This window comes from Poecilia mexicana, unplaced genomic scaffold (genome assembly GCF_051168715.1).
Source record: "Poecilia mexicana isolate PSO_F unplaced genomic scaffold, ASM5116871v1 scaffold_9, whole genome shotgun sequence".
NCBI lineage: Eukaryota > Metazoa > Chordata > Actinopteri > Cyprinodontiformes > Poeciliidae > Poecilia > Poecilia mexicana.
In genome coordinates this window covers 21,729,575-21,743,210 of record NW_028263378.1, presented here as the reverse complement: position 1 = coordinate 21,743,210, position 13,636 = coordinate 21,729,575, and the positions used below count along the sequence as shown (strand labels likewise).

Below are 13,636 nucleotides of genomic sequence, written 5' to 3'. Positions count from 1 at the left end.
TTGAACCGACACTTAATATTGAGGAATCATTTTAAGTCAGTGGTTCTTTAATATTGATGTTAAAGTATGAGTTATAAGTGAAATAGTCTTCCAGTGGAACAAGACATTTTTCCATATTATAACTTTTCCCATATTACAGTTTACAATATGGGAAAATGTTTTGTTTCACTGGCAGATTATTTCATGTACTTCGCCTTCGATATTAAGGAGTCACCGACTAACATTCAGCTCCGACTTCTATCTGAAAAGTTACTTGTAGGTTAACTTTATCTTGTGTGCCGATATATTTGCACTAGAAACTAAACCAGAAATTCTTGGTAAGACTTTGTGCTTTTGCAATGAGCGCTCCCCTTCACGATGACGTATGTCATTCAGTCCCACTTATTAGGATGGCTATCGAAACGGACTCCCTCTCTCAGCAGCATGTGAAACACCCAAGGGTGGTTCCAGTGCAGCCTGTGCCTGGATGGGAATCTCTATTATTTCCAGCTGTGGATGGAAACTATTACTGAGCAGCTTCTCCCTGATGAGCTTTAAAGTACAAGCTCACACACACGATAAACACAGGCCCCGTGTTCACGTATGCGTGCATGCCCACGAAGAGCCAGTCAAACATTCAGACGTTCAGAGCCCGGGCTGAATCATTCGGCAGGGATAAAAGCCACCCTGTTGTCCTCAAAAAGAAAAGAAAAGAAAAAAAAAAAAAACAAGAGGGAGGGGGAAAAAAGGGAGAGAGGAGTGGTGGTTGTGAGGTTCACTCCTTCCTTTTCATTCACTTCCTCTCGTCCGCAGAGCTGTGGAGACATCGCTGTGAAGCCGGCACTCGTCTGTAAGTAACTCCTAACAGGATCAGGCTGACAGGGAGGTAAATAGAAAACCACATGGAGGCTCTGATTTTCATACCTTTTCACTTTATCACCGAAAACTGATTTGAAATCCTTTTCGCTGATGTCATTTATGATTGAAAAAAAAAAAAAATAGTGCATTGCATGGCTGCTGTTGGGTTGGTTGTTGAGATGTTTCCTCAGTTATCTTCACAATGTTGTTGGTCAACTTTTTAGCAACCACGTGTAACATGAGGTAGATTAGTGCCACATTGACACCTTGAGTTCAGAAACAGGTTATCACCAGATCTTTATCTGAAAACTGCCTCCTGTTTTAGGTTGGACTTGTTACAAATGTGTCAGAGTTACAGTTTCATACGTTCTGGAAAAAAACAACAACGGGCATCAACACAGAGGAATTTGTACATTTTTTTAAGATTATGATCCAAACCTGCTGTTTGTTGCCAAAAATAACCATCAGTTTTTATTTAGCAACAGGTTCCTATCTTTTCTTTACATTTTGGTTTAAATCTACCTGTACACGTCTCCATGTAGACATAAATGCATTTGGTGATATTATCATCCTGTGATTTCTGCAGACTTGCTGTCTCTTGTCTCAGGGAACCTGGTGGTACAAATAATAAGAAACAAACAAACAAAAAAAACAATAAAAACCCCTGGGACATAATCAGCAAGTGATGTAGGTTTGGATTACATAACCAGTTTATGTCATGGTTTGTTTGCTCACTGGAATCTGGCCGTTATCCTTTTAATGAGGCTCGGCAGGAGTGCGCTGCTGGCACCGTGTGTTATGGGTCTTTACGGTGCAGCAATGGTCTGCTGGAATCCATCCTTCACCATGAAGGGCCAGACTCATCGTCTCAGTTGTTGTGTTTTCAGGGTAAAAGAGACAAAAAGTAAAAGGAGCTCATTCTTGTATTTGTTTTGTGAACCGAATGTGCGGAACGAGCCAAATCTCCCAGCGTCCTCCTGCGTGATTGCCTCATTTAGCTGTAGAGTGACAGGTTGTCAGATGTGACGACTGCGGGGTGAAAGTCTGCTCCGGCAGGACGCACATTATGAAGTGAGCTCCCCCTCCTGGGAGCCTTCATTACCCAGCATGCCCGTCATGTTCCCGAGCTAAAGTGTTTGGCGAAAACAACCCCATGAGGCGTCGGGCCCGGTAAATGGATATCTGCCCCCAGGCTTCGCTCAGCCGAGCCACAGCACTAAATTATTGAAAGGGCTGAGTGCTTTGGTTGCAGCATGAAGCCAGCCAGCATAGTGATGGCAAAATAAATAGATTACTCATTAAAGATGTTATCTTCAGGTGTATTTTGTTCCACTGACAATGAGTTTGGGAGCACAGACACAGTTTGGGAGTAAAGCATAAACTCCCTCGGCAGCATGTCACAAAATATGGCACATTTTTTTCTTTTTCTGTGGCACTGACTTCAGTCTGAACTCATGCAACTTTAGCTCACACGACTTCTGTCTTTTTGACCGCAGAGTGATGGGATTTCTTTTCTGATGGTGTATAGGTTGTAAAAAAATAAATTGGGTCTCAAAGTTATTGCTGAGGATTTCTGACGATGAAGTTTGGTCATTTTATTCGAATCGCGTACTCGTCCCATCACCTGTTTTATCACCTGTTTTATTACTGCCAAAATATCTGGACGTCCATGAAATGATCTCACATTTAGCAGGTGGCGTTAAACTGGGCATGTCTACAGTGAGTTAGATTCTCCAGAGGATTTGTAAAAAAAAAACCCCAACATTTTCAGGGAAAATTTTTGTCAAATGCAAAATTTTAGGTACAAACCAAAGCGTAATTTTTCTTTCATTTTTATTTTGTAGTAAGAAGGAGCACAAAGATCCAGCAGCCTTTACTAAAGAACAAACTCAGGGACACATTGATGAAATCTGATTAATAACACTTTCTTGGAAAACAGGAACAGTTTTCCAAGAAAGACTGACCCAAATCTCATTATTCTTGTTGCTTAGAATAGACAAATAAAAAGGTATTTCTAGACCAAGAAAATGGAAACCAATTGACCAAAAAAAAAAAATCAGGCTATTCTTTTTTGTGGAATGAGAAGCTAAACCTCCACCCTCATGCACCAAAAACTGAATATAACTGAATATTTTCAGTAAAACATAGTTTACAGCTAAAAATTCACAGTGAAATAATTTTTGCATTTGTAACTAAAAGAAAAAATAAGTAGCTGGGTAGTAGTTTTCATCCTTTCCCATGTAGTAAATACACTGACACCACTAACTGGTAAAGGTTCTTCCCCCTTTTCAAATGCTCACAGTCTGACCTGATTAAGGGTGAGGATGTATTGCACAGCCGGCTGCAGAGACAGGGCCAAGGCAAGTCAAAAAGTTACATTTTGAGCTTTGTCTTCATTGGCAAGAGCCGTGGGCAAACTGGAAATCCTGGTTTTATATTTGTACAGGATAACTGCGTGCAAAAGCAGCAGCTTGTGCTCCTTCTTGGCTGTTGTTGACTGTGACAATCGGTGATCAGCCCTGAAATTTGACTGACTTATCTGGGAACAGAACTCATCTCTTGATTTGAATAATTTGCCTTCACCAGGGCAAACATCTATCAGGCTCCGAGCTATTTTCTCAACATTGGCATACAAAATTGCAGCTGTGTGTGTGTGTGTGTGTGTGTGTGTGCGTGTGTGTGTGTGTGTGTGTAGGTGTGTGTGTGTGTGGGTGTGTGTGTGTGTGTGTGTGTGTGTGTGTGTGTGTGTGCGTGTGTGTGTGTGTGTGTATGCGTGTGGGGGTGTGTGTGTGTGTGTATGCGTGTGTGTGTGTGATCATGGGAAAACACTCTGTAGGACTTGTGCTGTCAGTGCTTGACTATGTGGGATAGAGTAATCACCTTGAAACACTTCCAGAGCTGCAGCAGGAACAGAAGAGGCTCTTTTTCCTCCTATCAAGCCTTTGGCCAGGCAGGGATCTGGTCTTTGCCCACACACACACACCGACACACACACACACACACACACACACACAAAGCATGTCTACAAAAGGAGAGCAATGCATGAGGGAGATAAAGTTAGGACAAATCATCAGGGAGTCACGGAGCAGCGTTTAGGGAGGTGAAGGTGATGAACTATTTGCCTTTCCCTTCGACTAGCCCCCCCGCCTGCCTGCAAATATATCACCTCATCACAACAATGTGAGGAGGAGGCGTCCGTAGAAACTGACAGGCCAGGAGGAGCTGGAGGGGGGTGCCTTTTTGAACGTAGTGCTGAAGTGTGGGTTGCCATGACGATGGCTGTCAACCGGGAAGTCCTCCGCGCGGAGGCAGGCGGAACAAGGGCTAGGAGTGTGAGAGAGATTGTGTGTCCTGGCCAGTTTCAGGAGTCAGAGAGAGGGAGCGAGAGAAAGTGCAGCGAGGGCCTGAGTCGAGGCGTTGGTGCGCTGCTGAGGCGGAGAGAAACACGCGTGAGTTCACAGGTCGACGCCAACAGGGTGGGGGGTGAGTTCAGCCGCTGAATTTAAAAACAACAGGTAGTAACTGCGTGGGTGAATAGAGAGATGTTTCTGGAGAGTACGGAGTAACCTGTTTGACTGTTTGGGGATTAAAGGCAGGTTCCGTGGTGTCTGGTGTCTTTTGCCGCTGCGTGTACAAACAAGGCTCCTTTAGGTAAGGAGAGAGGGACGCACGTGCAAAGAGTTAGTGGATATTGTCTGCAAATATGTCATCCGTCATAGGTATTTACAGTAGCCGCAGTTGAACTGGATAGAGCAGGGAAGCTTTCGAGAACGGAAAGAAATTCCATCCTTTTCCCATCCTGCTGGAGATTTTAAGCCTAATGGGCCCCAGACTGTCGGGGTGAATTTCACAGCTGACCCTGACTCTCTTTGTGTCTCTTTTTTTTTTTTTTGTCACATTACATTTTGTCCAGCTGCCGAGGCTCATATCCACAGACTGCTCTCAGCTTTGAGGATGCAAAGTGACAGGCATGGGGATTTGGGACATTTTTTTCCCCGCATTGTGAGAGTACTTTCTCCTGCCCTGACTTTGAGACTTCACTGAGAAATGATCTCAAATTATATTATTTTTATAGAACCAAATCAGAATGGGTTTAAAGTGCTTTGAAAAAAACATTTGCGTCCTTCAGGACCTGGAGGACTGACTGCAATTGATGCTGCCGTCAATTGAAGCTCTCTAGCAGAAAACATGAGAAAGCTAAAGCCCACTTGTGTTATATTGCAGGACAATTATAAAAAAAAAAAAAAGCACTCACAAGTCCACCTCTGAATGACAATAAATTAAAAAAAAAAGATTTTGGATTGGTCTATGGTTCATGTTTGAATCCAGTTGAGCTGCCTTAAACAGACCATAATAACTCTCCATTGTGGCTGAGTGAAGACATTTCTGCACAAAAACATCTTTGCTGCAAAATTCCTGACAGTGGTGTGAAATAATCAAAGCCAGATACTGTAAAGCCTCGAGTGGTTTTAGGTGAAAATTACTTTTTTCAGTAAGAAATGCATTCAGTGTGATTAACACGTCTAACTGTAATCACTCAGGTTGGTCTCTGTCTGATATTAACCTTTTGTTTGATGATCTGAAACTCTCAAATCTGACCAAAAAAAAAAAAGCAAACAAAATGAGATGTAAGGTGGGGGTGGGGGAAGCGACTTCTTCAGCACTGCATCTACTTGGAAAGGGCTCCTCTTGTTGAGAGAGGCTCTGATTTATGAGCCCGGGGCTTCTTCTGGGAACGCGTTGCCTCTCTATTGACAAGAAGCACGCAGACCCCTCCTGTTGCTCTGGCCAGACAAGCACCATACATGGAGGTGAAACACTTCCCTCCCTGATAAATTTGTGTATCTGCAGCTACAACTACATATAATAAACTCACAGCTGCAGGACCTTGTATGGGCTCCGTCTGAACATCTGCAGAGCTGCAAAAGGGCAGCGCGGTTGTGTGATCAGCCTCACGGATCTGACCTCTCGAGTAGCTGAACCGTGACTCATTTATTGTGTCTATAAAACGTCCATTTATTTATCCAGTGAATGTGCTTGTAATTAGCACTCCCGTCACCTTCCAGGACCAGGGCTGAGGGGTTTTATGACCCACTTATATAACTTGTCGAGGAGAAGCAAATCTATGCGTGATAAGATCTGACTTATAATTTTATTTTATTTTTTACATGTTTTAAGTGACAGCAGCATATAAGCCCATCAAACCTTTTCACATGTTATTAGATTGAACTCATAAATTTAACATTGTCTAAAATGTGACTGTCTGTTGTAGCTTTCTACAGAACTGCTTTGTTGTGACCTGGAAGGAAAGTGGTACATGGTTTTGAAAGAGCACATAAATATAAATCTGAAAAGTGTGGGATGCAGTTTCAATTGCACCTTTTGCTGTGATTGTAGCTGCAATTCTTTACAAGTGTTTCTTTATAGATTTTGTGTAAGTCTGCCCTTTCTTCTTCCTAACACAGCTCAGACTTAGACAGAGATGAGATAGTTAATCAACTCTAACTCAGATTCTTAATTTCACTTTGAAAAGGTCTTGTACTGAACATGCGTTGAACCTCTTGCAGCTCTGACTCAGTCTTCTGCATCAGTTCACAACATTTCTTCCCTGTATTCGTCTCCATCCATCTTCCTATGAACTCTGAACAGATAGCCTGTGTCTCCTGCAGAAAACCACCCCACATCATTCTGCTGCCACCGCCGTGTTTTACACTGTGTGTGTGGTATTCAGGATAAAGTTGAGCGATTGTTTTCCAATCGCACATGTCATTTTCAGTGTCTGCCAAAAACTGCAATTTTTGTTTCTTCTTACCAGAGACTGTCCTTTGACATGTTCGTTGTGTCCCCAACGTTTTCGTAGCACTGTGCCATAAGGGCCACAATCGTGGAGCCCTTATGGTACGACTGTTCCATCAACATATTGTCCAGTTTGATGTGTTGATTTCTGCAGCTCCTCCCAGCTGCTTCTTTGATCAGCGCTGTTCTTCTGTCAGTTTAAATGGACAGCCACACCTTGGTATGTTTGCGGTTGTACCATGTTCTTTGTGAAGCTCAACCTTTCATAACCCGGACCTGTTTTAAATTTGTCTACAGCTTTCTCCCTGCTGTGTTCCCTGGTCTTCGTGATGCTAACTCTCTAATGTTCCTTTACTAGCGTCTGTGACTTTCACAGAACAGCTGAATTTATGCTCAGTCAACCCTGTTCGTTGATGTTAATTTTATCCACATGTACTGGAGTAAAGAATGCCAAATGCACACCGCACTTCTCAGATTTTAATTTTATTTTAAATGCGAAAAACACGTGCTATTTTCTGTCAGTTATCTACTTTTTGTCAGTATCTAATATCTCGATAAAACACATTCAGGTTCATGGTTGTAACATGATAAAATGTGGAAAAGTTCAAAGGCTGTAGTTACTTTACAAGGCCATCAGTGTTCGGCTGAACATGGACTATGTGTTGGATGTGAGCACAACTGGAACCGCCCTCACCCGTTGAAGTCAATGATTAACTCTGGCCTGTGTGCAAACGACTGAGCATGTGCTAATGAATGCAGGTCAGTTTCATTAGAGCTCTTTGTCCCTGACTTAATGACAGGACGATTCAGCCTCTGACCACAAATCATGTCTCAGCTGGTATTGATCAGAGCGGTCCGAGGGGTCAGCCTCGCCACTGTTTCTGTTAAGCGGGCCTGTCAACTTGACGGCTATGTTGATGGGAAGAAAAATGACAGAGGAGATAATCCATCTGGGTTTTCTTACTGGGGCCCAATCTTTCTTTTTTTCGCTGGAAAAGAGAAAGATTTGCTGATTTTTGCATGTTTGGTGATGGTCTTTTCTGCTCTGGTGTCGGATAAGAGCTCTCTGATGTGTGATTTATGCCTGTTTGTATGTTTTTCTATCAGGAATTAGGAACATTTGTTCCTGTTGCACTACTGTCGTGCTACTGTTAATATCAGAGGTGTTTGTGGGGAGGACCTGCCATTGTCGTTCACAGGAACTGCATGGGTGTGGTTAAGTTCACTGACCTTGGAGCTGCTGAGTTGCTCAGCTTTGGCTCAAGAACTTCAGATAATAGTTTATTGTAAAAAATAAAAAAATAAAAAAGGGGAAGAAGAAGAAAAAAAACCCATGCCTGACCAAAGTAACTTGAGTACATTTTGTTTATTCTGTGCAGTTTTGTTTGCTTCAGATTCAGAGAAACATCTGGTTCAGTTCTCGAACAATCTGTTTAATTTTACTGGGAACAGATGCAGAGAAAATTCAAGTCAAAGTCTTTTGATTCTCATTTCCCAGGTCCTCAGCTGCGTTGAGCTGAGCCGCATGTGAAACGTTAGCAGATATGAAACGAGCTGGAAACATAAAATCCAGTTAGAGTGAAAGCATGTCTGAAACAGAACATCATCTCCTTCTCCGAGGTAGACGTGAGGCCTTTTATGGTTCTGTTTTTCTTCCCCTCTCATTCCGATCTGGTGGTGATAATGGACCTCTCACCTTGCGGGGGGTCTAGCCTTGTAAATATGTGAACTATGACGTTCACGTTTCACAGGGATTGCATCAAGGTCCTAAAACCTGGTCTTCATTCGTTAGCTCGAAACTGCGTCTTGAGCTTGAGTTTCTGGAATTACGTAAGAACGCTCCGAGCATTCACAAAGGAACTCAAGGAGTCAGACTTCTGAATCAGGTTTTTCTCGCTTGATATCATCTCTGAATTTTCCTTATTTGGTAGGGTCGTGTTTGGCGCTTTCAGAACCGGGGAATGCGTGAGGGACTGAAGCAGTCCTGGGATGGATTTTCTTTTTTGTGTCTCCAAGAAAACCCAGACAAAGCCACTGTTATGACACAAGTTTTTACATCACCATGTGAGTTAAAACAGATCGGCTGCTTCTTTAAAAAAGAATAAAAAAACCAGACATGAGTCAAGTGCTGGAACTTTGACTTCAAATAACTTGTGCTGTACATTATCTATGTTAGATTTGAAAAATATATTTCACCTGATATTTGATCATTGAACAGAATAACACACTATTGGTAAATTGCAAAAATGTCTTTTTTTTTCTGGTGTAAATGTGTCTTTGAGTGCAGAAAAGGTTCTCTGTCGCTCTTTTAGCCTTGTCGTAAGCATGAAGGTCTTCCATTATTATGTTACGCTGATAATACTGCTAGTTGAATGTATGTTTGGAAAGGAACATCAGGGCAGTGTTAATTTGGGTGTTCTTGTAAGTTTCACAATCTTTCCATGAAAGACCAATGATCTCATAGGAATCTTTTTATTTTTTGAGAGCATGTTTGGTTTTCAGAGACACTCTGAAATTTGGTAATAACAATAATAATTCTATTTCTAACATTGGCTAGACCATAATAGGAATTTAAATATTGCTTATCTATTTCTGCATTAGTTTTGTCTTGTTTTTTTGTCTTCATTTTGATTTGTGAGTGGAAAAGTTAAAAAAAATAACTGAAAAAATAAATAGATAAACGTTTACTTTCAGGGACTTTTGACAAGACTTTGGTTGAATGTCATAAATTCCACCTCCGCATGAAAACATTTCCTTAAGGCATTTACAGATACATTAACTTAAGGTTTATTAAAAATTTTCATAAGCCTTGAATTTTAGCTGTAATTTATTGGGATTTTATCAAGACAGACGTTGCATAATTATTAAATGGAATAAAAGGGACATTGTTTTAGAATATTTTTCAGTCAAATACATGGAAATTGTACCTTTGTCTGTATTCATGAAAAGACCACGCTATGAACTTTTCATGTTTTAAAATATGACTCTGGAGGAACTGCAGAGATTCACAGCAGCGGCAGAAAAATATGTTGACTGCACAACTTTAGGTTTCGATTCATGCAAGAAAAAAATTTACATTTTTAAAGGCAGTCAGAAGAAGTCATATTTGCAGTTCAACACATGCTAGATAGGGGACCTATAAATGACAAATTAAGATCTGCAAAGATCTTAATTTTGAAGAAATAGTGAAAGCCATGTATCCTTTTACATAATCTTTACTTTTCTAAACTGCTTTATGTCACTCTATCACACAAAAAGAAACACATTTAAATTTGTCTTATAACATAGTTGAATGTAAACGCTTATGTAAGACCCTAGTTTCTGTTTGGACCTGTGTGTTGAGAGACCGAATGAGAAAACGTGTCCAGACTCCTCATGAAAAGAACTTGAAAATGATTCATTCTGCCGTTTGTTCATAAATTCAATAGACCTATTAAAGTGATCAGGTATGAACGCAGAGCAGTAAGGCAGTAAGCTTAAGCCATTATTTGTAATGTTGCTGTTTGCACAGTTGGTTGAATAATCCAACGACTATGACCGAGGATGATGAATCAATCGGCATGCCTGAGCATTAACACCGTTGCTATTGTCACAGTCTCCTGATCTGTTTTCTTCCTGTTGCGTAACGCGATTCATTCGAAGATGACGACCCAAATGAGCGACGCTGTTGTCGGTCAACTGGAACATAGATTCATTGAGTGAGCAGAGCAGCGAGACTGAGAGTTTCTAGTTTTCATGCTCTTCTCTTGACAACAGTGATTATGGACTCTGATAGTCAGCTGCAAATGCCACATGGAAAACACATTAGTGCAAACTGTGTCAGGCAGCTTCCAGGCTGTAGGAGTCCGGCCAGCACTTAGTCCCCACTTCAACGTCAAGCTGCAAAGCTGCAGCTTTCAGCGGAGAACAGAGTCTAAACCTTATACTAACGCTCAAACTTTATTCATCTCAGATAGCGTTCCTGTGGGAACACAGTTTTTATGGCAACAAAAGGAAGTACACAAAAACTTTGCCGCTCTTCGTCAGGGTTTTAGGGATTTGAAGCAGCGTAAATCTGTGGTTTTCATCCCTGCAAAGTCATTATGGACTATTTAGTTGCTACAGACGCCCGCCTCATTCAGAGTGGTAAAGAAGGAGCTCCCTCCCGCCCTCCTTGCCATCCAAAATGTCTTTGATGTTTGAAACAGCAGGTCTAACTGATGTATAACTTTCAGTAGTTGTCCTTCTCCGTCATCCAACCCAAAAATCAGGGTCATTACAGAATTGTATTACTGGGAAAAACGAGGTGGGGTGGGGTGGGGGGGTGCATGTGAGTCACTCTCATTGTATTGGATGGGTTTGCAGGAAAATGTGGGTGACATTGACTTTCCCTCACTGGGATACGGCTTGGATGGGATAATGGAACAGTTGTCGAGTCGGTCTGGGAGAAAAAAAAAGCAGATTTATGACACAGAGGCCTGCGGGAATCACTCATGAATATTAACTACTTGGGTTTAAAAACACATATGAATAAAAACAGATAAGATAAAGTCTTAAAGCGTTCAGAGAGGCACCTATTAATATGGATTTGATAGTTTGAATAAAAGACAGCGAGCAAATCTCTGTCATTCAGTTAATAGCGTATGCAAAGTATTTCAGTTTCAGCTGATGGCAGAAATGTTGTTTTTCTCTGCAGGCTTTGTTAAATGGTTTCACGCTATTTTGATAAGATTATGTTTTGTTCAGTGCTTTGAACTGGATTTTCTGAAGTCACTTAAAAATTTGACAATAAATAAGACTTGGGATTTGAGTGCATTTCTTCACTCCAATTTAGTAATATTTGCAGAAGGCAAACATATGACTTGCTCTAAAAAAAGAGTAATATTCACAGACACATTCACACACACAAAAAAATGATCTAAACATAAGTAAATAAATACAATCTGTGTGGCATGTGTTTCTTATGGATGCACAACCACAAACAAACCTGATATATTCACTCTGTGTCTTTGCAGATCCTTCATGCTGAGAGCAAAATATTGATCTCTGCCACAGAGGAACCATAACTGATCATATGCAGACTCAGGTAAAGCATTTCCTTTATTAAATGTCCTGATCAGAATCTTCTGCCTCAGTTAGCAGTCAGAATTATTTATCAGTGTGAATGTGTTCCCCCCCATGTTCCAGTGCAATCCTACATTTAAAATCAATGCTCAATAAAGCAGGAGCTGTGAATTGGAGTGAAATAACACACTACATTTTACTACAAAGTCTACATTAGTATTGTAACTTGTGGCCCTCCCATGTAAGGTGCCCTTCTTCTGCTTTCCACCCCAACCAATTAAAATATTAGAAATTATCTGAGATTTTGGGAATGAACAAAGTGTATAATGCTATTCTCAGCAGTAATCAAAGGATTACCAGTTCAGCTCATACATAAAACCAATAGAAGATTTGCTTTGGCCACAAGTGACAAATAAATTGCAGTTATTTTTCATTTTTAACTGGCGCTCATGTAACTCTCTTTCTAATGAAGCCTTCACCAAATGCATTTGTGGCCAATTTAAAAAAACCCACCACTGAGTATTGTGTCTCACTCACCAACAGCATTAAGGACTCTGCAGGATCTGTCCTTTCTTTGGTTGGTTGTTTTCTTGTTTTTTTTTTTTTTTTTTGTTGGCATCAGCTGATTTTCCCCAATCAGAGTTTCCACAAGGATGGCCTCAGTAATAAGCTCCAATATGGGTTAACTTGGTTAAGACTATTACTATGCAGAATGTGTCACCAGAACCCCACATAGCTTTATCATTTGTTTATAAAGATATATGTGAATCTGCATGCAGCTATAGCTTTCAAGAAACTCTTAGCCTTCCCCAGTTTACCATGTTTTTATGTGGACCAGTTAGCTAAAATGCTAGGCTGATGTTAGCATGTTTGCTTTGTGTATATGTGACCTATTGGTAATTTGGGTTGTAACATATTTTAGAGCAGTTCCAGTTAATAGTTTGTGGACAAAACTTAGAGAAAAAGTTGCTCTTCTGCTTCAGAAACTGAGCTTTGAAAAAGTTAATGACAACATCGCTCTATGTTGTCATTAACAACACGCTGCACAGTGCAGCGTGCAGGGCAGGTCACAAGACTCAGACAAACATGAAGCTGCAGGAGCCAATACAATCTCTTTGTCACTGTAAGCTGTACACACAAACAGGTCCTAATTTTATTTTATTAAATAATTAATAGAGTGCAGCGAACATAAAATCACAGACAGCAGGCTAACTGCAGATATCGTGAACTGACAGGATTTTATTTTTTTTTAATTGTGTGACCAGATAAAGAAACCTCTGGTAGCATTATTTACTGTCTGACAAACATTTGAAACGTGTGGAAACTAGAAAAAGCAAGTTAGTATTCAATTATGTAGTAGTAAAAACGATAAACAGCCCTGCTATTGATCAAGACAGTACTGTCTGCGTCACAACAACATATCTTTCGTTAGCAGTTACTAAGAGACAGGTATTTCCTCATGACCCCTGACGACCACACAGAGAGGACCACAGCACTTGATTCAAACACAGAGTGTTAAACTCTCAATCATGAGGTGGCTGAGAAGGACAGGAGTCACTAAGGAGACCACTGGACTTCGCGGTTGACATTTTTATCCTCATCCTGACGTCTTGCTCCACGACTTGAACACTTAATGAGCTCATTAAACACTCCAGTGCTGTTTTAGTCCTCCCCATCAACTTTAATTCTTCAATGAAGCCTTTCTGCAGTTCTTGTGAGGAAAAACGAGGCAAAGGTTGAAACAGCACTTCCCACTGCTTGTGCTTTAAATAAATTGGAGGATCTTTTCTCCACAGGCTTCCCTCAGAGAGGACAGTTATTCCCTGTAGAATAGCAAGACTGCTAACAAGTTCACATGACCTTTACACAGAGCATTATTTATCCAGGGTCCACAGGAAGACACGATGAGGCAGGGTTCACGCATTGTTTTGGTTCATCCATATTTTTATAATTTCCTCTG

General features: G+C 40.9%; 1 protein-coding gene across 8 annotated transcripts in view; it reads left to right on the top strand.

The window, feature by feature from the left end:
• The window catches only part of sorbs3 (sorbin and SH3 domain containing 3), a 32,803-nt gene that overhangs the window by 1,579 nt on the left and 17,588 nt on the right, over positions 1–13,636 (top strand). Inside the window, exons 2-3 of one of the 8 annotated variants that reach the window (XM_088008983.1) lie at positions 793–829; positions 11,628–11,698. In XM_088008983.1, the coding sequence (XP_087865109.1) occupies positions 11,687–11,698 (12 nt within the window). In that variant the 5' untranslated portion in view covers positions 793–829; positions 11,628–11,686. Of the gene's footprint in view, positions 1–289; positions 830–3,891; positions 4,321–11,627; positions 11,699–13,636 lie in introns of those variants that run through there. The other 7 variants (XM_088008982.1, XM_088008986.1, XM_088008988.1 and 4 more) reach the window with 7 other exon arrangements.